Genomic DNA, 21,153 nt, shown 5'->3' with positions numbered 1-21,153 from the left:
TCCCGCTCCCTATCCCGGTCCCCGGTCCCCATCCCAGTCCCCATGACCCCATCCCGGTCCCCGGTCCCCATCCCAGTCCCCGGTCCCCATCCCGGTCCCCGGTCCCCATCCCAGTGCCCATGACCCCATCCCGGTCCCCGATCCCTATCCCGGTCCCCGATCTCCATCCCAGTCCCCGGTCCCCATCCCGGTCCCTGATCCCCATCCCAGTCCCCGGTCCCTATCCCAGTCCCCATGAGCCCATCCCAGTCCCCCATCCCGCTCCCCGCTCCCCGCTCCCCATCCCTATCCTTATCCCGCTCCCCGGTCCCCGATCCCGTTCCCGATCCCGATCCCGATCCCGCTCCCCATCCCCATCCCTACCCCTATCCCTATCCCTTTCCCCGATCCCCGATCCCCATCCCAGTCCCCGCTCCCCGCTCCCGCTCTCCCGGCCCGTCCCGCCCGCTCTCCCGGTGCTGCCGGCGGAAGCGGCGGTGCCGGCCGGGGGAAGGGGCGGCGCTGCCCTGCCCGGCCCTGCCCGGTGCTCCCGGCCCTGCCCGGTGCTGTGCTGCCCTGCCCGCTCCGAACGGGCCCCAGCCCCGCCATGGTGTGTGCCCCTGCCCGGTACCTGGTGTTCTTTCAGTACTTTGGCACCAGGTACAGGTACGTGCCCCGCTGGCCCCGAGCCACGGGCGGGAGCGGAGCAGAGCCCGGGACGGCCCCGAGAGAGAGCAGGGATGGGAAAACGGGGGTGGGAAAACGGGGATGGGAGAACAGGGGTGGGAGAACAGGGATGGGAAAACAGGGATGGGAAAACAGGGGTGGGAAAACGGGGATGAGAGAACAGGGATGGGAAAACAGGGATGGGAAAACGGGGATGGGACAGCAGGGCTTGGGGATAGAGCTTGGGGATAAAGTCTGGAATGGCAGGATTTGAGAGAGCAGAGCTCGGAAGAGCAGAGTTTGGGGACTAATGGATGAGAGCAGAGTTTGGGGAGAGCAGATTTTGGGAAGAGCAGAGTTTAGGGAGAGCAGAGTTTGGAATGGCAGGGTTTGGGGACAGCAGAACTTGGGGGAGCAGAGTTTGGGAGGGCAGGGTTTGGGATGGCAGGGTTTGGGGGAGCAGAGTTTGGGAGGGCAGGGTTTGGGGAGGAATGGATGGGATGAGAACAGTGTTTGGGGAGAGCAGAATGGGGGGCAGGCAGAGTTTGGGATGACAGAATTTAGAGACAGCAGAGTTTGGGATGGCAGAGTTTGGAATGGCAGGATTTGGAGAGAACAGGGTTTGGGAATTCAGAATTTGGGAAGGAATGGATGAGAGCAGTGCTTGGGGAGAGCAGAATTTGGGGCAGGCAGAGTTTGGAGGGAGCAGAGTTCGATGAGGGGTGGGTGAGAGCAGTGTCCAGGTGGGAGATGAATTTCTTGCAGGGAGGTGAGAGCAGCACGGAGCTGCTCTTTGCCAGAAGAGTGAGGGGAGGGATGGTTCGGGCAGGAAATCAGCGAGGAAAAAAGACAGGAAAGGGCAGGGAAGAGGGAGATTTCTGTCCCTTGAGGAGGACAGGGCGCTGTGCTTGCTCTGTGGTGCCCCAGAGGTGCAGGGACCATCCCTGGGCTGCATCTCCCAGCCCTTCCCAACATCCCAGCTGTGCCTGCTCCCCATTCCCAGGGGAGGGCTGGGGCAGCCCCAGCTGCTGGAGCTGAGCCCATCCCGAGGGTGGAACCCCCCGGTTCTTGTGCAGCTCCATTCCTGCCCTCAGCTCCTCGGAGGAGTTGGGGTTTAGCCCGGGGTGATTCCCAGCCCTTCAGCAGCTCGTGTGTGGATGGAAGTGGCTTCTGTGGCAGAATGTCTTTGTGGCCTTTTAGTCAATTTGTGACATTGGCAACCAACTCCCGGCCCTAAAACAGCTTTATGTCAAAATAATTTAATTTATCTGCCTTATTCTCCTGTCAGCCTCTGTGTCAAGGGCCAGTCCAAAGAGGAACAGTTGAAGGATTGTTTTATTTCCAACACCCCCTTGTTGAAAACAACCACTTTTATAATTTTAAATTGCAATAAGTTTAATGACCAGTAAGGCACTTTTCCTGCCCCATCCCTCAGTGTTTGATCCCCTGGGAAGATCCAGGAAGTTCCCCAGGAACTCCTGGATTTGTTGGTGGGCTCTGTCGAGTCCCTGAACGTTGGCACACACCAATAAATCGTGTTTGTTTTGCTCTGCAGTGGGGTTATGGAGACCAAGAGTGATCAGGCCCTGGTTGGAGTCCAGAATTATTTGGAGGTAGGTCCTTGCTAATCCTGTTGTCATGAAAAATGAAGTTTTTTAGGGTCAGATTTTTCAGCTCCAGAAATTATTTAGGGGTAAATATTATTTTGAGGTGGACACTCAATAAAATTGGCAGAGTGCTAAACGCTGTGAAGTTCAAAACAAAATATCTGAAATGATGTAATTGTACAGATTCTGACCTTAAAAAGATGTGAACCCTTCCACGAGACTGAACTGAGCCCAGAGCTGACCCTGGGAGCCCCTGCTCGTGTTCTGACCCACCTGAGCTTTGTCAGGATTTGGGGCTTTGCCTCCCCTTGCCCTTAAATCTGCCTCACTTCTGCTCCGTGTCCAATTCCCTGATGGATTTAGCAGCTGGATGCTGTTCCCTCCCAGGAGAGGATGTTCCTGACAGAGCTTTTCACAACAAAGCACAGCAGGATGTTCATTGTTCCCTGCTGCTTCCATTTTTTCTTTCTTTTTTTTTTTTTTTTTTTTTGAGTTCTGTTATTCCAGGGGAAAAAAAAAAAAAGTTGTGCTCCTGTTATCCCTGCACTGCTCCCAGGAATTCCCTTGGACCTGGCAATGGTTTGAGGACCCCAGGTGCTGTTTGGGCTGGCAGTGAGTGTGAACAGGAGTGTAAAAAAAACCAAAAACACAAACAAAACATTTTTTATACCCAGGAGTAGAAAGTGGGTCACCTGAGCATCATAATCCAATTATGAATTAAAATTATAAACGAATGACAAGCTGCTGAGTCTGGAGCAGGGCAGGAAGCAAAAGGAAGCAGAATTTTTTTCTCTTGTCTTGGAAGCCCCGGGGAATGGAGAGGAGAGGTTGCTGAAGAGCTGATTCCTGCAGGCCAGAGCAGCAATTTTGTCACTCATTTGTGGGTCAGCCTTTGGTGAACCCAAATCACGAATTGCAGCATTCTGGGGGCTCTGCAGGGCTGCTGTGAAGGACAGAGGTGTCCAGGAGCAGCCTGGCTGTCCCACCCCAGGGACAATTCCTGCTGAATTCCACTCCAGGACAAAGTGTGAGGAATTTGTGGTGTATTCAGGTGAGAAAGTGCCTGAATATTGTGCACATCCTGAAAGAGCAGCCCCAAAGGATTTTCTATCCCAATTTTTCTCATCCCCTGAGCCGTGCAGGGCTCTGCTCTTGGGCTGAGCCCAGCAGTTGTTCTGCATTACTGCATTCTGAATTAGATCTGTTGTATATATAAAATTATGAATAGAATGATATTCTGAACGGGCAGATGGGCAGGGTGGGTGACTAGAGGAGGAAAGAGGAGCAGGAAAAGACAAAGCTGAGCTGCTTTGGTGTTGCCTTTGGCACTTTGCAGGCCGGCTCAGTGCTCTCATGTGCCGTTTCTATTGGAACCACATGGCAAACCTTCAGGCAGCTCTAACAGAAAACTTCTGCAGGAATTTCTCTTCCTTCCTCCTTTTCTCTGCAGCTTCACTGCCTTCCCCCAGAGCCAGGAGCTGGAGGGAAGGGCGAAATGAAATCAGTGATGGTTTTTGTGAGGATGTTCAGGAATTTGTTTGCAGTTCCAGGCAAGCCAAGAGCCCGGGAGGTGCAGATTTGCAGATTTGGTGTCTCAGCAGCTGCCTGGTGGAAATTGCAGTGAGCTGCTTGGTTTTGTGTCACTCTGAGGGAAAGTCGCTGGGCTGGGGCTGAATTTTTATTTATTTTTATTTTTTTTTTGTCACCTTGTGTCACTGCAAAGCTTTTTTTTTTTAGTCCTCGGTGCTGCTGTGGCAGCGTGCAGAGGAAATGAAATGGAGCCTGGTTTTAGTGCAGGAATAATTACAGGAGATTTTCATCTCCCTGTGAGGGGGGTGAGCTTTGCTGGCAGATCTTTATTTCTTGGAGACAAAGCAAATTCCAGGAAATTCCCACATGGGGAGGTTGGAGCTGAGATTTGGTTCCCTCCAGTTATCCATGGGAAATTTTCACATCCAGGGCTTGGTGCTCTGTCTCTTGGAGGAGTTTTTCCTCTTTTTTTGAGCAAAGTGAGCTTTTCTGGCAACATTTTATTTCCTGGAGCACTCAGAAACACAATTTAAAAAATATTCCAGGCCTTTTTTCTCCTGATGGGGAGGTTGGAGCTCTGAGATTTGGCTCCCTCCAGTTATCCATGGGAAATTTTCACATCCAGGGCTTGGTGCTCTGTCTCTTGGAGGAGTTTTTCCTCTGTTCTTCATGGAAGTGAGTTTTGCTGGCAGCATTTTATTTCTTGGAGACAAATCTTGGAGCACTTGGAGCCTAATTTGGAAAAAAAAAAAATTCCAGGCCTTTTTTCCCCTGATGGGGAAGTTGGAGCTCTGAGATTTTGCTCCTTCCAATTATCCATGGGAAATTTTCACATCCAGGATTTCATGCCCTGTCTCAGCTCTTAGAAATTTCTCTGCTCTAAAGGAAGATTTCACTTTTTGCTGGTTTTTTTTTTTGTGGTAAAAAATTCCTTGGGATCTGCAGGGTTTTCCTCTCAGGCCTGCCTGGAGCCATCTCCCATTTCCCATTTGGGAAATGCTGCCCAAACTCAACTCCCAAAACAATTTCCTCATCACAAAAAATCCTCTTTTGGCCAGCAGCCCTGTGCTAAGGGCAGGGATTGGAAGGAAAAGGAAAAGGGAGAGAAAGGAGAACCAGCAGCTCCTTCCTATGCAAGGCAGCTCCTTCTCCACATCCCAGAAAATTAAAAATAAAAAAAAAATAAAAAAAAAAGAATTCAAAGAGACAAAGAGATAGAAATTCCCTTGAGCTGAGCCAGGAGTCAGGGAGGGCCTGCAACCAGGAGCTGGCATGTTATTAATGATTAGAGCAGTGTAATTAATGATTAGAGCAGTGTAATTAATGATTAGAGCAGTGTAATTAATTAATAAAATGAGCAGCTCCCTGGCAGGGCTGTGTGTCTGAGGAGGATGGAGCCAGTCCAGCTGCTGGGGAAGAGAAATTCATTTTTCCAAAATATTCCCAGTGCCTGGGGGATGGAAAATCTACAGGATATCTGTTTATTTATTTATTTATCTATCTAGATATCTATCTATCTATCTAGATATTTATATATAGATATATAAATATATAAAGATCTAGATATCTAGATATATCAATATATAAATATATAAAATCTAGATATATAAAGATCTGGATATTTATATATTCATATATTCATATATTTATATATTCATATATTAATATATTTATATATTTATATATTTATATATTCATATATTTATATATTTATATATTTATATATTTATATATGAATGAGATGTCAGAGGTCCCCAGCAGGTGCCAAAGCTGAGATTTCAGTGCTCACAGCACCTGCAAAAGGGAAAAAAAAAAAAAAATTGAAATTTGCAGTGGTTTATAGGAGGGATCAGAGAGCTCTGAGCACACACAGCACAGCCCAGCTCATTTATTCCTTTAGTTTTGATTTTTTTTCCGAATTTTTGCCTGATTTTTCCCTGATTATTTCCGATTTTTTCCCTGATTATTTCCGATTTTTTCCCCGGTTATTTCCGAATTTCCCCCTGATTTTTCCTCGATTATTTCCGAAGTTTTACCTGATTATTGCTGAATTATTTCCGAATTTTTGCCTGATTTTTGCTGAATTATTTCCAAAGTTTTGCCCGATTATTTCCGAATGTTCCCCTGATTTTTCCCCAATCATTTCCGAATTTTTCCCCCATCATTTCCCACTTCTCCCCCAATATTTCCCCGATAATTTCCCATTTTCCCCCCAATATTTCCCCCACCATTTCCCCATTCCCCCCCGGATATTTCCCCCATCATTTCCCAATTTCCTCCCAATATTTCCCCCATTATTTCCCCATTTCCCCCAACATTTCCCCCACCATTGCTCCATTCCCCCCGATGTTCCCCCATCATTTCTGGATATTTCCCCAATCATTTCCCATTTTTCCCCCAATTTTTCCCCCAATCATTTCCCCATTCCCCCCAATATTTCCCCCACCATTTCCCATTTTCCCCCCTGGTTTTTCCCCCACCATTTCCCTATTCCCCCCAACATTTCCCCCACCCTTTCCCAATTCCCCCCCTACATTTCCCCCATCATTTCCCATTTTCCCCCCAATATTTCCCCCACCATTTCCCAATTTCCCCCTGGATATTTCCCCCACCATTTCCCAATTCCTCCCGATGTTCCCCCATAATTTCTGGATATTTCCCCCACCATTTCCCAATTTCCCCCCATCATTTCCCCCACCCTTTCCTCATTCCCCCCCTGGTTTATCCCCCACCCTTTCCCCATTCCCCCCGGATTTTTCCCCCATCATTTCCCAATTTCTCCCCTGGATTTTTCCCCCACCCTTTCCCCATTCCCCCCTGGATTTTTCCCCCACCCTTTCCCCATTCCCCCCCAATATTTCCCCCATGATTTCCCAATTTCTCCCCTGGATTTTTCCCCCACCCTTTCCCCATTCCCCCCGGATTTTTCCCCCATCATTTCACATTTTCCCCCCAATATTTCCCCAATCATTTCCCATTCCCCCCGACATTTCCCCCACCCTTTCCCCATTCCCCCCAATATTTCCCCCATCATTTCCCAATTTCTCCCCTGGTTTTTCCCCCATCATTTCCCATTTTCCCCCCAATATTTCCCCAATCATTTCCCCATTCCCCCCAATATTTCCCCCACCATTTCCCATTTTCCCCCCATCATTTCCCCCACCCTTTCCCCATTCCCCCCGGATTTTTCCCCCATTCCCAGTGTGTGTTTTGCAGAGGGCAGCCCAGCAGCTGAGGCCCAGCTCTCCCATCAGGTTCCACATTTCCAGCCGCACGGACGCGGGCGTGCACGCCCTGGCCAACGCCGCCCACCTGGACATCCACAGGGCCCCGGGCAGGGCTCCCTTCACTGGCCCCCAGCTGGCCCAGGGCCTCAACCACCACCTCAGGCCCGAGCCCATCTGGTGAGAAACAGCCTTTCTTGGGGTTTTATTTAAAAAAAAAAAAAAAAGTGGGTTTTTTTTTTAACTGCGAGAACGGGAAAAATTGCTCTGTCGGGAAGGGTTTGATGAGGTGTTATCGAGTGTGACAGGAATGGAGAATTGGGGATTTGAAGAAGGAATAGAAATTATAACAAGTTTTGATATAGAAAAGAATCACTGAGCCTGGCTTTGGGTTTTATGGCTTAGAGCAAAGGATAAACCCACCTCAAAAAAAAAGATGTTTTTACCAAACCAAAAGATTTTCAGAGATGTTGGGAAGGATGAGGGTTTGACAGGAATGTCTCACAGATGTGAGTGTGCAACAGGAAGATCTTTGAATGGAGAATTTAAAGAAGGAATAGAAATTATAACAAGTTTTGATATAGAAAAGAATCACTGAGGCAGTTTTATTGGGTAATGAGAAGGCAAAGAGCAAAGTGAATTGGAAGGGGATTTTAGCAAACAAAAAGATTCTCACAGATGTTGGGAAGGATGAGGGTTTGACAGGAATGTCTCATAGATGTGAGTGTGTAACAGGAAGATCTTTGAATGTAGAATTTAAAGAAGGAATAGAAATTATAACAGGTTTTGATATAGAAAAGAATCACTGAGCCTGGCTTTGTATTCTATGGCTTAGAGCAAAGGATAAACCCACCTCAGAAAAAAAGATGTTTGTACCAAACCAAAAGATTTTCAGAGATGTTGGGAAGGATGAAGATTTGATAACAATGTCTCACAGATGTGAGTGTGCAACAGGAAGATCTTTGAATGGAGAATTTAAAGAAGGAATAGAAATGATAACAAGTTTTGATATAGAAAAGAATCACTGAGCCAGGTTTATTGGGTAACGAGAAGGCAAAGAGCAAAGTGAATTGGAAGGGGATTTTATAAACCCACCTCAAATAAAAGATGATTTTAGCAAACAAAAAGATTCTCACAGATGTTGGGAAGGATGAGGATTGGGCAGGAATGTGTCACAGATGTGAGTGTGGAACTCATCTTTGGATGGGGAATTTGAAGAAAGAATAGAAATTATAACAAGTTTTGGTATAGAAGCAAAAAATCGCTGAGCCAGTTTTATTGGGTAACTAAGAAAGCAAAGGGGAAAATGAGTTGGAAGGGATTTTATGACTTAAAGCAAAGGATAAACTCACCTCAATCAAAAGATGTTTTTACCAAGCAAAAAGATTTTCACAGGCAAACAAAAATGCCAATGTTGCAAGTAAAAAAAAAAAAAAAAACCTCAAAATTTTTCACTGCAAAAAAATTGAAAAAACCAACTTCTGTCTTAAACTGTGACACACTGACTTGTTGTGATTGGAAAATAAAAACAGGAATATGGAGATGTCAGCAGTCATGATTGGCTGTAGGGAACAGTCAAAGCATTGATTGGTTCCATGTTTGAAGATGCTCTGCAATGAAAAGGAAATAATGGAACCAGAGCTGGAGTTGGCTTCAGACAAACCCACAGCAGGGGCTGGAAAAATAATAAATACATTGCTGCATCATTTGGACACAATAAACAGCATTTTAAATAATAAATACATTGCTGCATCATTTGGACACAATAAACAGAATTTTAAATAATAAATACATTGCTGCATCATTTGGACACAATAAACAGCATTTTAAATAATAAATACATTGCTGGATCAACTGGATACAATAAACAGCATTTTAAATAATAAATACATTGCTGCATCATTTGGACACAATAAACAGCATTTTAATTAATAAATAAATTGCTGGATCATGTCATTATTTTCCAGTCACAAAAATTCTCCACCCCCTGTTCTCCACCTCCAGCTCTCCACTCCCAGTTCATTTCCAGTTCTCCATTTCCAATTCTCCACCCCCAGTTCTTTATTTCCAGTTCTCCACCCCCAACTCTCCAATTCCCAGTTCCCCATCCTGAATTCTCCACAACCAATTCCCCAGCCCCAATTCTCCATCCTGAAATCTCCATTTCCAATTCTCCAATTCCAATTCTCCCACCCCAAATTCACCATTTCCATCCCCACTTCTCCATCTCAAATTCATTTCCAGTTCTCCATCCTGAATTCTCCAATTCCAATTCTCCATTTCCAGTTCTCCACTTCCAATTCTCCCACCCCAGATTCTCCATTTCTGTCCCCAGTTCTCCACCCCCAATTATCCACTTCCAAGTGATTAGTTAATTGTGTTAAAAGTAAAAATTAATTGAGGTGGCAGTTTTTAATTGCACAGTTTGGCCTTAGAAGTCTCTGTAGAGAGAAATGCTTCTCCATTTTCAGCTGGTTAGCTGTAGAATGAGTGTAATATAAATAATAATAATTCATTAATATCTGAGTCCAAACAAGAAATTCTGTCTCTGGTGCATTAAGTCCCTGGCAAAAAGAAGATAAAAGGGGGTGCAGGGGTGCCCAGTGTGGGGATCAAAGTCAGGTTTTGAGGCTGAGGTGCCTTTGAGGGGGTGACACCTGAACTGAGCAGAATTTATCAGCTTTTCCTCCTGCCCAGAATTGCTTCATCTGCCTCCCATTAAATGACAAGCCCGAGCCTGCACATCCTCATCCCTCCCCGTGCCACGAGCAGGAATTCGAATTCTCTGCTCCTGCAGCAGAGGGAGAAAAAAAAAACCAAAAACCAAAAACCAAAAACCAAAAAAAAAAAAAAAACAAAAAAAAACCAAAAAAAACCCCAAAAAACACCAAAAAAACAAAACAAACAAACAAAAAAAAAACCAAAAAAAAAACCAAAAAAAACCCCCCCAAACTTTGATGTGGCTGCAGGCAGGGGGGCAGGAGGAGAGAGGGATTTTTGTGAGAGCACATTGTTGTGGAGGGAGCTTGGAAAGGAAAGAGAATTCCAGAGTGGCTGAGTAAAAACCCTCTGTGTGGCCTGATGGTCACTGCTGCCTCTTCAGCTTCAAAAACACATTGGGAAGGATCCCATCCTCCCCCTCCCCAAAAAAAAAAATAAAAAAATCAGAGAATATTGCAGAGCTGGAGTCGTTTTAGGAGGATTTTGCTGTCCTTGAAGTGGGAATGGCAGTGTGGGAGTCTCACACCTCCTGTTCCTGGTTTCATAACCACAAAGTAAAATTGTCTGAGTGACAAGGCAGAGCTGGGATTCCTCCCACCTCCTGCAAATTGGATTTTAGCTGCTGTTGTCAGTGGAGAGAGCAGGATGATTTTTTTTTTTTTTTGTCTCATGCATTGCCATTTCTAGTTAAATGTCTTTGGGCTTTTTTTTTTTTTTTTTCCTCGGATCTCAAAATTCAGGCTCTGTTGGAAAGGTAAAAAAAAAATTCCAGATTTCTTTATTTACCATCATTCAGCCATTTTTAAAAATGGGATCTCAGCAAGCTGCTGGAGAAAATTCTGGAAAACCATTGGTGGCTAACAGGAACAATTGGCAGAGGAAAAGCTGCCTGCACTGGGGAATCCACAGGCTCCTCTGAAGGAACCTTTCTGCAAGGATGGTTATTTAATAAAATCCACCCAAGTGTTAAGAGAAGCAGCTCAGGACACACCGTGTGCTTGTGGGGGCACGCAGGCAGAGGGAAAGAAATGCAATAATTTGATTATTTTGTTTAGAGGAGGCTGCAGGTCCTGCCTTCAAACCCCACTGCAGGCCTGCAGGATGGAGTTTGCATTTTTCCCTGCATTTTGCAGCACTGGAGCAATTCCTGGGCTCGTTTTTTGCAAATCTCTGTGGCTCAGCTTTCCTTTCTCCCCCTGTGGTCTGAGCCTGGGGAGGGCTGCGAGCCAGAGGCACTCGAGCTGGCAAAAACCCCCAGAGCACCAACCTTCCCGAAAGTAAATAAAGACATTTGTGCTCCCAAAATCCATCCCGAGGTTTTTTTTTTTTTGGGCTGCCCTGGCTCCTTTCTCCTCGCTAAATCCCAAAGGCAGGAAGGCAGAAGAGCAGGAGGAAAAGTTCCCTGGAAGGAGAGCAGCACGTGCAGCCTCTGGGCTGGGACTGCCTCGGGATCCTCCTGCGGGCTGGAGAGAACTTTGGGATGAGGGAGAACACCCCGGGAAAGGTGCAGGAGCTCAGGGATTGGATCAGGGTTAGATCAGGGTTAGATCAGGGTTAGATCAGGGTTAGATCAGGGTTAGATCAGGGTTAGATCAGGGTTAGATCAGGGTTAGATCAGGGTTAGATCAGGGTCAGATCAGGGTCAGATCAGGGTTAGATCAGGGTTAGATCAGGGTTAGATCAGGGTTAGATCAGGGTTAGATCAGGGTTGGATCAGGGTCAGATCAGGGTCAGATCAGGGTTAGATCAGGCTCAGATCAGGGTTGGATCAGGGTCAGATCAGGGTTAGATCAGGGTTAGATCAGGGTTAGATCAGGGTTAGATCAGGGTCAGATCAGGGTCAGATCAGGGTTAGATCAGGGTTAGATCAGGGTTAGATCAGGGTCAGATCAGGGTTAGATCAGGGTTAGATCAGGGTTAGATCAGGGTTAGATCAGGCTCAGATCAGGCTCAGATCAGGGTCAGATCAGGGTTAGATCAGGCTCAGATCAGGCTCAGATCAGGCTCAGATCAGGGATTGGATCAGGGTTAGATCAGGGTCAGATCAGGGTTAGATCAGGGTTAGATCAGGGTCAGATCAGGCTCAGATCAGGGTCAGATCAGGGTTAGATCAGGGTCAGATCAGGGTTAGATCAGGCTCAGATCAGGGTTAGATCAGGGTTAGATCAGGGTTGGATCAGGGTCAGATCAGGGTCAGATCAGGGTTAGATCAGGGTCAGATCAGGGTCAGATCAGGGTCAGATCAGGGTTAGATCAGGGTTAGATCAGGGTTAGATCAGGCTCAGATCAGGCTCAGATCAGGCTCAGATCAGGGATTGGGAAGGAATTCCTGGCTGGGAGTGTAGGGAAGAGCTGGGATGGAATTCCCAGAGAAGCTCCAGGATCCCTGGGAATGTCCGGGCTGGAGCAGCCTGGCTTGGTGGAATTTCCCTGCCTGTGGAATGATGATCTCTAATATCCCTCTAATATCCCTCTAATATTCCTTTAATATCCCTCTAATATCCCTCCAATGTCCCTCCAATGTCCCTCTAATGTCCCTTTATGTCCCTTTATGTCCCTTTATGTCCCTTTATGTCCCTCCAATGTCCCTTTATGTCCCTTTATGTCCCTCCACCCCAATTCCTCGATGTCCCATCGATCTCCAGGTGTGCCCTGCCCATCCCAGCTGCCATCCGCAGGGTGACACCTGTGTCGCTGTCGCTGTCCCCGCAGCATCCTGAGCGCCCAGCGGGTTCCCAGCACCTTCCATGCCCGATTCTGTGCCGTGTCCAGGACCTACATCTACCGGCTGCTGCTGGGCTGTGCCCACCCTTCCCAAATCCCCGTCTTCGAGCGGGATCTGTGCTGGGCTCCGCCCGGAGGGTGAGTCCGTCCCCTCCCCTCCCACCCTGCCGGGGAATTTTTGGGAATCTGGGCTCTGGGAGGGACAAAAAACGGGATTAGAAGGGGTTTGGTCTGCAGGGATTTTGTTTTTTCTGTGCGTTGTGGCAGGGAAAAATAAATCTGAAGTGGTAGAAATGGAATAAATATTGAGTGTTTGGGCCTGGTTTAATTCCATGGGGTTTGAGCCTGGTTTAATTCATTGGGGTTTGATCCAGGCATAATTCCTTGGGGTTTGAGCCTGGTATCATTTATTGGGGTTTGGGCCTGGCTTAATCCTCGAGGTTTGAGCATGGTGTGATTCTTTGGGGTTTGAGCCTGGTGTAATTTATTGGGGTTTGGACCTGGTGTAATTTATTGGGGTTTGAGCTTGGCTTAATTCACTGAGGTTTGAGCCTGATGTAATTCACTGGGGTTTGATCTAGATTTAATTCCATGGGGTTTGACCCTGGTCTAATTTACTGGGGTTTGAGCCTGGCTTAATCCTTGAGGTTTGAGCCTGGTGGGATTCTTTGGGGTTTGACCCTGGTGTAATTCACTGGGGTTTGATCCAGGCTTAATTCCTTGGGGTTTGACCCCGGTGTGATTCTTTGGGGTTTGAGCTTGGCTTAATCCTTGGGGTTTGAGCCTGGTGTAATTTATTGGGGTTTGAGCCTGGTGTAATTTATTGTGGTTTGATCTAGATTTAATTCCATGGGGTTTGAGCCTGGTGTAATTTATTGGGGTTTGATCTAGATTTAATTCCATGGGGTTTGAGCCTGGTGTAATTTATTGGGGTTTGATCTAGATTTAATTCCATGGAGTTTGAGCCTGGTGTAATTTATTGGGGTTTGATCTAGATTTAATTCCATGGAGTTTGAGCCTGGTGTAATTCCCTGGGATTTGATCTAAATTTAATTCCCTGGAGTTTGAGCCTGATGTAATTATTGATATTTGACCCCGCTATAATTCCTTGGGCTTTAAACCCAACCTTTAAGCTTTAAACCTGACTTAACTACTGGGGATTTAAACCCTTCCCACCCTCCCGTGTGTGTCGCAGCTCGCTGGACATCGGAGCCATGAGGGAAGCTGCACAATTCCTGCTGGGCACCCACGACTTCAGCACCTTCTGCTCGCCGGGCTCGGAGCCCCGGGGCACCGTCAGGACCCTGCAGCAGCTGCAGCTGCAGCCGGCGCCGGCCCTGCTGGCACGGCACAACAGGTCACACACACCCCAAAAAATAATATATAAAAATATAAAAATATATATCTAATCCTCCTCGGGTCCCCTTTCTGCTCTCTGGGAATTGATTTCCTGCTTGGGAGCAATTTGCGGTGCAGAGTTGGGCAGGGAGCTCCTCCTGGCAGGTTTATTTGCACTCCTTACACTCAATTTAGTGGCTAAAAATCACCTCTGACAAGAAATTTGGGTTTTTTCCTATAAGAACAGGTAGCCCAGGTTCTGAAGCTCAGGCATTCAGATTTTTCCAGAGGTTTTATTGGTTTTATTTTTTTTTTTGGGAGGTGATTTCCTGCTTGCCCTGTCCTTGGGATCAATTGCAGTGCAGAATTGGGCAGGGAGCTCCTCCTGTGAAGGTTTATTTGTGTTCTTTACACTCAGTTTAGTGGATAAAAATACAAGAAATTTGGTTTTTTTTCTACAAGCACAGGTGAGAGGCCAGGCACTCACATTTCCCCTAAAAACCTGCTTCCAAATTTCTATTTTTTTTCTGGGAATTGATTTCCTGTTTGCTCTGTCCTTGGGATCAATTGCAGTGCAGAATTGGGCAGGGAGCTCCTCCTGACAGTTTTTTTTTTGCACTCCTTACACTCATTTGGGTATAAAGGTAAATTTTAATTTTTAATGAGCATTTCTGCTCATTTTGGGGGCTAAAAATCACCCCTGCCAAGAGATTTGGGTTTTTTCCTATAAGAACAGGTAGCCCAGGTTCTGAAGCTCAGGCATTCAGATTTTTCCAGAGGTTTTATTGTTTTTATTTTTTTTTTTGGGAATTGATTTCCAGCTTGCCCCGTCCTTGGGATCAATTGCAGTGCAGAGTTGGGTAGGGAACAGCTTCTCTGTTTTTTTTTCTTTTTTTTTTCTCTCTTTTTTTTCTTTTTTTAAAGGTAAATTTTACTTTTTAATGAGCATTTACACTTATTTTGGTGGCTAAAAATCACCTCTGCCTGGAGATTGCTTTGGGTTTTTTTTTGTTTTTTTTTTTCTACAAGCACAGGTGAGAGCCCAGGCACTCAGATTTTTCCAGAGGTTTTATTATTTTTATTTTTTCTGGGAATTGATTTCCTCCTTTCCCTGCCCTTAGGATCAATTGCAGTGCAGAATTGGGCAGGGAGCTCCTCCTGTGAAGTTTTACCTCATTTTTTTTTTTTAAAAAGGTAAATTTTACATTTTAATCAGTATTTACACTCATTTTGGTGGCTAAAATCCACCCCTGCCAAAGGATTGATTTGGGTTTTTTTTTCCTATGAGCACAGGCACTCAGATTTTCCCTAAAAAGCTGCTCCCAAAATTATATATATTTTTTTTTTGGGAAATTGATTTCCTGCTTGCCCTATGCTGAGCAGGCAGGCAGCTCCTGTGAAGTTTTATTTTTTTTCCACTTTTTAATCAGCGTTTGTGCTCATTTTGGTGGCTAAAATCCAAGAGTTTTTTGGGTTTTTTTCAGCCTAAAATTGAGGAATGGAAGGAAAACCACTGAGCCAAGGGTGCTGCAGGTCCCACCCAGTTCAGACCAGAAACTCTCCCAGCCTTCCCAGGGGATGCTGGTGAAGGAAAATCCCAATTTTCCTCAATTTTGCATAAACAAAACCAAGAGTTGAGGATCAGGTTCTTTAGGGCCAGGTCTTGCAGGTATTGAAATGAAGTGGCTGAATTAAGCAGAAACTGGAATTTTGTTGTTTTTTTTTTTTTTTTCCCAGAAAGATGATATTTATTTATGATATATTTATTTATGATATATTTATTTATGATATATTTATTTATGAATTCCAGGTGGGAATTGGCAAAGTTTCCCCATTTTTGGGGGGCTAAAAAAATAAAATAAAATAAAAATCTCATGGGGGAAGGAGAATGCTCAGGGACACGGGGACAGGGAAATTCCTCAAAAAAAAAAAAATCCCCAAGGAATTTTTAATTTTTTTTGGTCTTCAGGAAGTGGCAGAGCCCTGAGCTCCCCAAGGAGGATCCCTGGGGATGGGATGGGATCAATGGGATCAATGGGATGGGATGGGATCAATGGGATCAATGGGATGGGATTGGATTGGTGGGAGCTCCTCATTTCCAATTCTCCATCTCAAATTCCCCATCCCCAATTCTTTCCCAATTTTCCATTTCCTATCCCCAATTCTCCATCCCAAATTCTCCATTTCCAGTTCCCCATCCTCAATTCTCCATCCCCAATTCTTTTCCAATTCTCCAATTCCCATCCCCAATTCTTCATCCCAAATTCTCCATCTCAAATTCCCCATCCCCAATTCTTTCCCAATTTTCCATTTCCTATCCCCAGTTCTCCATCCCAAATTCTCCATTTCCCATTCTCCATTTCCAATTCCAATTCCCCATCCCCAATTCCCCATCCCCAATTCTTTCCCAATTCTCCATTTCCTATCCCAAATTCTTCATCCCAAATTCCCCATTCCCAATTCCCATTCCCCATCCCCAATTCCCATCCCCAATTCCCATCCCAAATTCCCCATTCCCAATTTCCCATCCCCAATTCCCATCCCCAATTCCCCATCCCCAATTCCCCATTCCCAATTTCCCATCCCCAATTCCCCCATCCCCAATTCCCCATTCCCACCTTCACTCCAGGGATGTCCAAAATCAGGGATTTTTCCAAAATCAGGGATTTATCCAAAATCTGGGAAAAAACAGCTTGGGGCTGCTCCCTTCACTGCTTTTCCTGTCCCTCATTGTTCCCTTTATTAATCCCTTCCTTTATTCCCTTTATTATTATTATTATTATTATTATTATTATTATTATTATTATTATTATTATTATTATTATTATCATTATTATTAAACTGTAGGGTGGAATTTTGGGTATGGACCTGTCTGCTGTGTGACTCCTCTATCTGTGTGTGGGTTTTTAAGAGATTTAATGTGAATATCAGATTTTTTTTTATTTTTTTTTCACATTTTTAGTACAGAATTGTGTCCCAGCAAAGCAGCTTCAGGTGTCCCAGGTGCTGCTTCACCTTAATTGGGGCACTGCAGGTTAATTACTCTCATTCACCTGTGATTTGGGTGTTAAAAACCACCCGAAATTTGATTTAATTGGTGGGTTTTTTTGTGTTTTTTGTTTTTTTTTTTTTTTAGGGAACTGGAGTTCTGGGAGGTGAAGGTCAAGAGCAAAGCCTTCCTTTACAGACAGGTACTGCCTGCAGGACCCGAATTTTAATTCTGCCACTCTAAAAATGGATTATTTCAGGAATGCTCCACTGGGGGACCCTGACAGGGACAGGATGAGGATCTGGGCTTTTTATTTGATCCATAAACCCCAAATCTCCTAAATTTGTGCCTAAACCCCTCACAAAATCTTTTGCACAATCTCTGTCCTTGCAGTGGTAAAATTCTTTTTCATGTTCTTGCTGTGCCCAGTGGATTTGAGCCCAGGAAAAGCTGCCTGGAATTTCACTTTTTTTTTGGAGAAAAAAGAAGAAAAAACTTCTTTTTTAACTGAAACTTCCCTGGATTCTTTGGAAATAATTCCAGATTATTCTCCTGAGGGTTTGCTGTGCCCTCAGCTCTCCCCCAATTCCAGGAATTATTCCCAGCTCTCCTTGGAGCAGGGAAGAGGCAGGAGAAAGTTTATTTTTTGGAGGAGAGGGGGTGTTTTGTGGGAACAGAGAGCAGCTATTTTTTAATTCTGTTTTGATGTTTTGACAACCCAAATTTGTGGGGGTTTTTATCCAGTGCCAAGCAAAGCTCTGGCAGGGGGAGCAAAGGAAGGACAACAAATTTGATGGGGGCTTGATTGGTGCCAAGAAAATACGGATTTTAGTGTTTTAAAAGTTAATAGTAATATTATAATTTTAATCGTATGAAGAATTTTAATGTTTTAACATTGCTTTAACCATTTAGAGCTCTTAAAAAGAGAAAAATCAGAAGGGGAAATTCCAATTATTGAGAGTGCAGAGGGAGCAGGAATTCCTGCTATTCCCCCTGGGACAGGAATGGGGTTTGAACTTCAACCTCAGCATCTCCTTTCTCCACACCTGGGGGGTTTTTATTGGACAAAAAGGTGAAAGCACCCCAAAAGCTGAACGTGGATATTTTTTTTTTGGTGCAATATTTGGGATGAGTGCCGTGGATTTGGGGTTTTTGTGGGTTTTTTTTGGGGTGATTCCCAGTGTGGAGGCACCAAAGCTGTGGCGTGCAATGACCTCTAGTGAGGGTGGATAAAATAACACAGGGCAGGGTTTGAGCTGCCTGCAGAAAAATTGGGGCACTCCAAGATCCCAGAATTTCCCTCTGGATAAAAACCCCTTGGATTTTTGGATCTTTTTTTTTTTTAATTGATGAGCACGACCAGGTTGCTCAGTGAGCTTTGGTTTATTTATTTTTATTATTTTTTTAATTAATGGGTCACAAACTCAGCCCAGGGGTTCATTCCAGAACTGCAGGAAGGATTTTGGAGAGTTTGGAAAGGGCATGAGGGGAATGAATGGGTGGAAAATTGGGGAATGGAGAATTGGAAAATGGAGAATTTGGGATTGGGAATTGGGGATGGAGAACTGGAAATGAATTGGGGATGGAGAATTGGAGATGGGGAATGGAGGAAAAAGATAAAGAACATTGTCCCAGCTGATTTTTAACAGCTGGTCATAAGAATACAAACTTTTGGTCACATCCAGCATTTCCAATTTTCCACCCCCAGTTCTCCATCCTGAATTCTCCATTTCCAATTCTCCATTCTGAATTCTCCACCCCAGATTTTCCAGTTCTCCATTTCCAGTTCTCCATTTCCAGTTCTCCATTTCCAGTTCTCCATTTCCAGTTCTCCATTTCCAATTCTCCATTTCCAGTTCTCCATTTCCAATTCTCCATTTCCAATTCTCCATTTCCAATTCTCCATTTCCAGTTCCCCAGTTCCAGTTCCCCAGTTCCAGTTCCCCAGTTCCAGTTCCCCAGTTCCAGTTCCCCAGTTCCAATTCCCCATCCCCAAACTCTCCATTCCCAATTCCAACTTTTGCTCACACGCTGCAGCCCAGGACATTTTTCAGCCCGGGATTGGCTGCTCAGTGTCCCCAGGGCAGCTGCCACCGTGTCCCCGTGCTGTCCCCAGGTCAGGAGGATGGTCGGGGCCCTGGTGGCCGTGGGTCAGGGCAGGTTGACCCCTGAGCACATCCAGGAGCTGCTGGAGCTGAAGGATTCCCGAGCTTTTCCCTCCTATGCCATGGCCCCAGCCTCGGGGCTCTTCCTGAAATCCGTGGAGTACAACCAGGCAGGTGAGAGAAGGGGTTTGGGGTTTGGGGTTTGGGTTTGGGGTTTGGGAGCAGCCAGGCAGGTGAGGGAAGGGATTTGGGTTTGGGTTTTGGGGTTTGGGCACAGCCAGGCAGGTGAGGGAAGGGGTTTGGGTTTGGGTTTGGGTTTGGGTTTGGGGTTTGGGCACAGCCAGGCAGGTGAGTGAAGGGGTTTGGGTTTGGGTTTGGGTTTGGGGTTTGGGCACAGCCAGGCAGGTGAGTGAAGGGGTTTGGGTTTGGGTTTGGGGTTTGGGCACAGCCAGGCAGGTGAGTGAAGGGGTTTGGGTTTGGGTTTGGGGTTTGGGCACAGCCAGGCAGGTGAGGGAAGGATTTTGGGTTTTGGGGTTTGGGCACAGCCAGGCAGGTGAGGGAAGGGGTTTGGGGTTTGGGTTTGGGATTTGGGCACAGCCAGGCAGGTGAGTGAAGGGGTTTGGGTTTGGGGTTTGGGGTTTGGGGTTTGGGCACAGCCAGGCAGGTGAGTGAAGGGGTTTGGGTTTTGGGGTTTGGGCACAGCCAGGCAGGTGAGGGAAGGATTTTGGTTTTGGGAATCACATCCCAGGGAGCAGCAAGGCCCCACAGAGACCCTCCAAACCATCCCCTAAAGATCCCGGGGGTTTGGGGGTGTTTGCAGCAGCTGAGATGGATTAATTGGGGATTTTCCCCTCTTTTTTGTTAATGAGAGGGGATTTCTGTTGTCAGTGGCTCTGAATGATGCTGTAAACTCTTGGCCATGTCTAAACCCCAAATTTCCTGTGGGCTCCAGAGCTCCAGTTCTGTTCCTCTGCTTCTCCCTTGGAATTTAGGAGAGGATTGTGGAGGCTGGAGGGCAGAGCATCCTTTTGTTCAGATTAATGAAATAAATTCTCTTAATTTAACAGCAGCTGATCCTGGACAGGTCCCAGGCCAGGCTGGGCAATCTGGGATAATGAAGGACAGGGGTGGAATGGGATGAGCTTTTCCCTGTCAAAACCTCTCCATGATGAACAATTTGAACTTTTTCAGCCTCAAAAAAAAACCAAAAAAAAAACCCCAAAACAAGTGGGATGCTGACAGGACGCTCAGACTGCAAGGATTGATGCAGAGCCCGGGAAATGGGGACACAAAACATTTTTTCATCACCCTCAGAGCTTGCCCAGCTCAGCAGACACGCGGGGAGGGGACAAAGAGGGGACAAAGAGGGGCTGGAATTCAGCTCTGAGCTCACAGGCAGCTGCTGCCTCTGTCCCTGTCCTGCCCTGGCGCTTGCAGAGCCGTCTCTCCCCATCAATGAATGGTTTTTTTTTTCTCTCCTGTTCCCCTGTCAGATCTGGCCGTGCCCGCAGCAGAGGAGCTCAGTGGGCTGAGCTGAAAGGATTCCTGTGGCCGAGGGACACAGCCCGACCTCAATTAAAAAAAAAAAAAAAAAAAAAAATTGATTGCGGCTGCAGGAGCTGCCAGGACAAAGGAAAAAAAAAAAAAAAAAAAAAATTTTTGTGCTGTTCCTTTTCTGTGTGAGCTGCTGCTGCCGAGGAGGAGGAAGGATGGGGTTGGGTGTTTTGATATTTTGGGGTGGTTTTTTGGTTTTTTTACCTCCTGTGGGCTGTGTGGGAGGAAGGCTGAGAGCAGAGCAGAAAATGCAGCATTTCCTCTCTCCCCCAGCCCCGGGGTGAGCTGATTTTTTTTCTTTCATTTCCAGAACATTTCCAGAACATTTCCAGAACAAACCTTTAGCAGTGCTCATTTTTTTTTTTCCCTCTCCACATCTCCCAGTAGCTTTGAGATTTTTTTTTTTTTTTTTTTAAATCCAGCTTTTTGTGGCCTTGTCACCCTCCCAGGACATCAGCAGGGAGTTTGGTGTTTTATTTTCATTTTATTTTCATTTTATTTTCATTTTATTTTCATTTTATTTTCATCACTCAGCTCTGCCTTGTTCGCCCGGGCAATAAAATAAACGTTGTGCAACTCGTGGGGTTTTTTTTGGGTTTTTTTTTATTTTTCCTGGGGAATGGCACCAAAATCTCGGCGTGTTTGGGTTAGAAAATGTTTGATGAGCTCTGAAGTGAAACCCTCGTGCAGGGGAAGCTTTTTTGGGGTGTCTGTGA

General features: G+C 45.8%; 1 protein-coding gene across 2 annotated transcripts; it reads left to right on the top strand.

Annotated features, from left to right (window-relative positions):
* Positions 1–495: 495 nt before the first annotated feature.
* Positions 496–21,018, top strand: PUSL1 (pseudouridine synthase like 1). Of its 2 annotated transcripts, none has more exons than XM_088178955.1 (8): positions 496–645; positions 2,201–2,258; positions 6,999–7,186; positions 12,440–12,589; positions 13,647–13,808; positions 16,926–16,980; positions 18,895–19,057; positions 20,377–21,018. In XM_088178955.1, the coding sequence occupies exons 1-8, from the start codon at positions 587–589 to the stop codon at positions 20,418–20,420; spliced, it is 879 nt and encodes a 292-aa protein (XP_088035081.1). In that variant the 5' UTR covers positions 496–586; the 3' UTR covers positions 20,421–21,018. The 2 variants fall into 2 exon arrangements, 1 of the variants encoding a protein (XP_088035081.1); XR_015808454.1 differs by having other exon boundaries at positions 497–645; positions 12,373–12,589.
* The last annotated feature ends 135 nt before the right edge of the window (positions 21,019–21,153 follow it).

The sequence above is a fragment of the Sturnus vulgaris genome, chromosome 25 (assembly GCF_052056855.1).
Source record: "Sturnus vulgaris isolate bStuVul1 chromosome 25, bStuVul1.hap1, whole genome shotgun sequence".
In the NCBI taxonomy this organism is placed as follows: domain Eukaryota; kingdom Metazoa; phylum Chordata; class Aves; order Passeriformes; family Sturnidae; genus Sturnus; species Sturnus vulgaris.
The sequence above is the reverse complement of the archived record's forward strand: the minus strand, read 5'-3'. Positions and strand labels throughout refer to the sequence as shown.

Excerpts from the sequence above, each read along its gene's own strand:
- PUSL1 (XM_088178955.1), top strand. The coding sequence starts at position 587 with ATGGTGTGTGCCCCTGCCCGGTACCTGGTGTTCTTTCAGTACTTTGGC. Across the intron at positions 2,259-6,998 it reads GAGTCCAGAATTATTTGGAG|AGGGCAGCCCAGCAGCTGAG; the intron begins GTAGGTCCTTGC and ends TGTGTTTTGCAG. Across the intron at positions 13,809-16,925 it reads CTGCTGGCACGGCACAACAG|GGAACTGGAGTTCTGGGAGG; the intron begins GTCACACACACC and ends TTTTTTTTTTAG.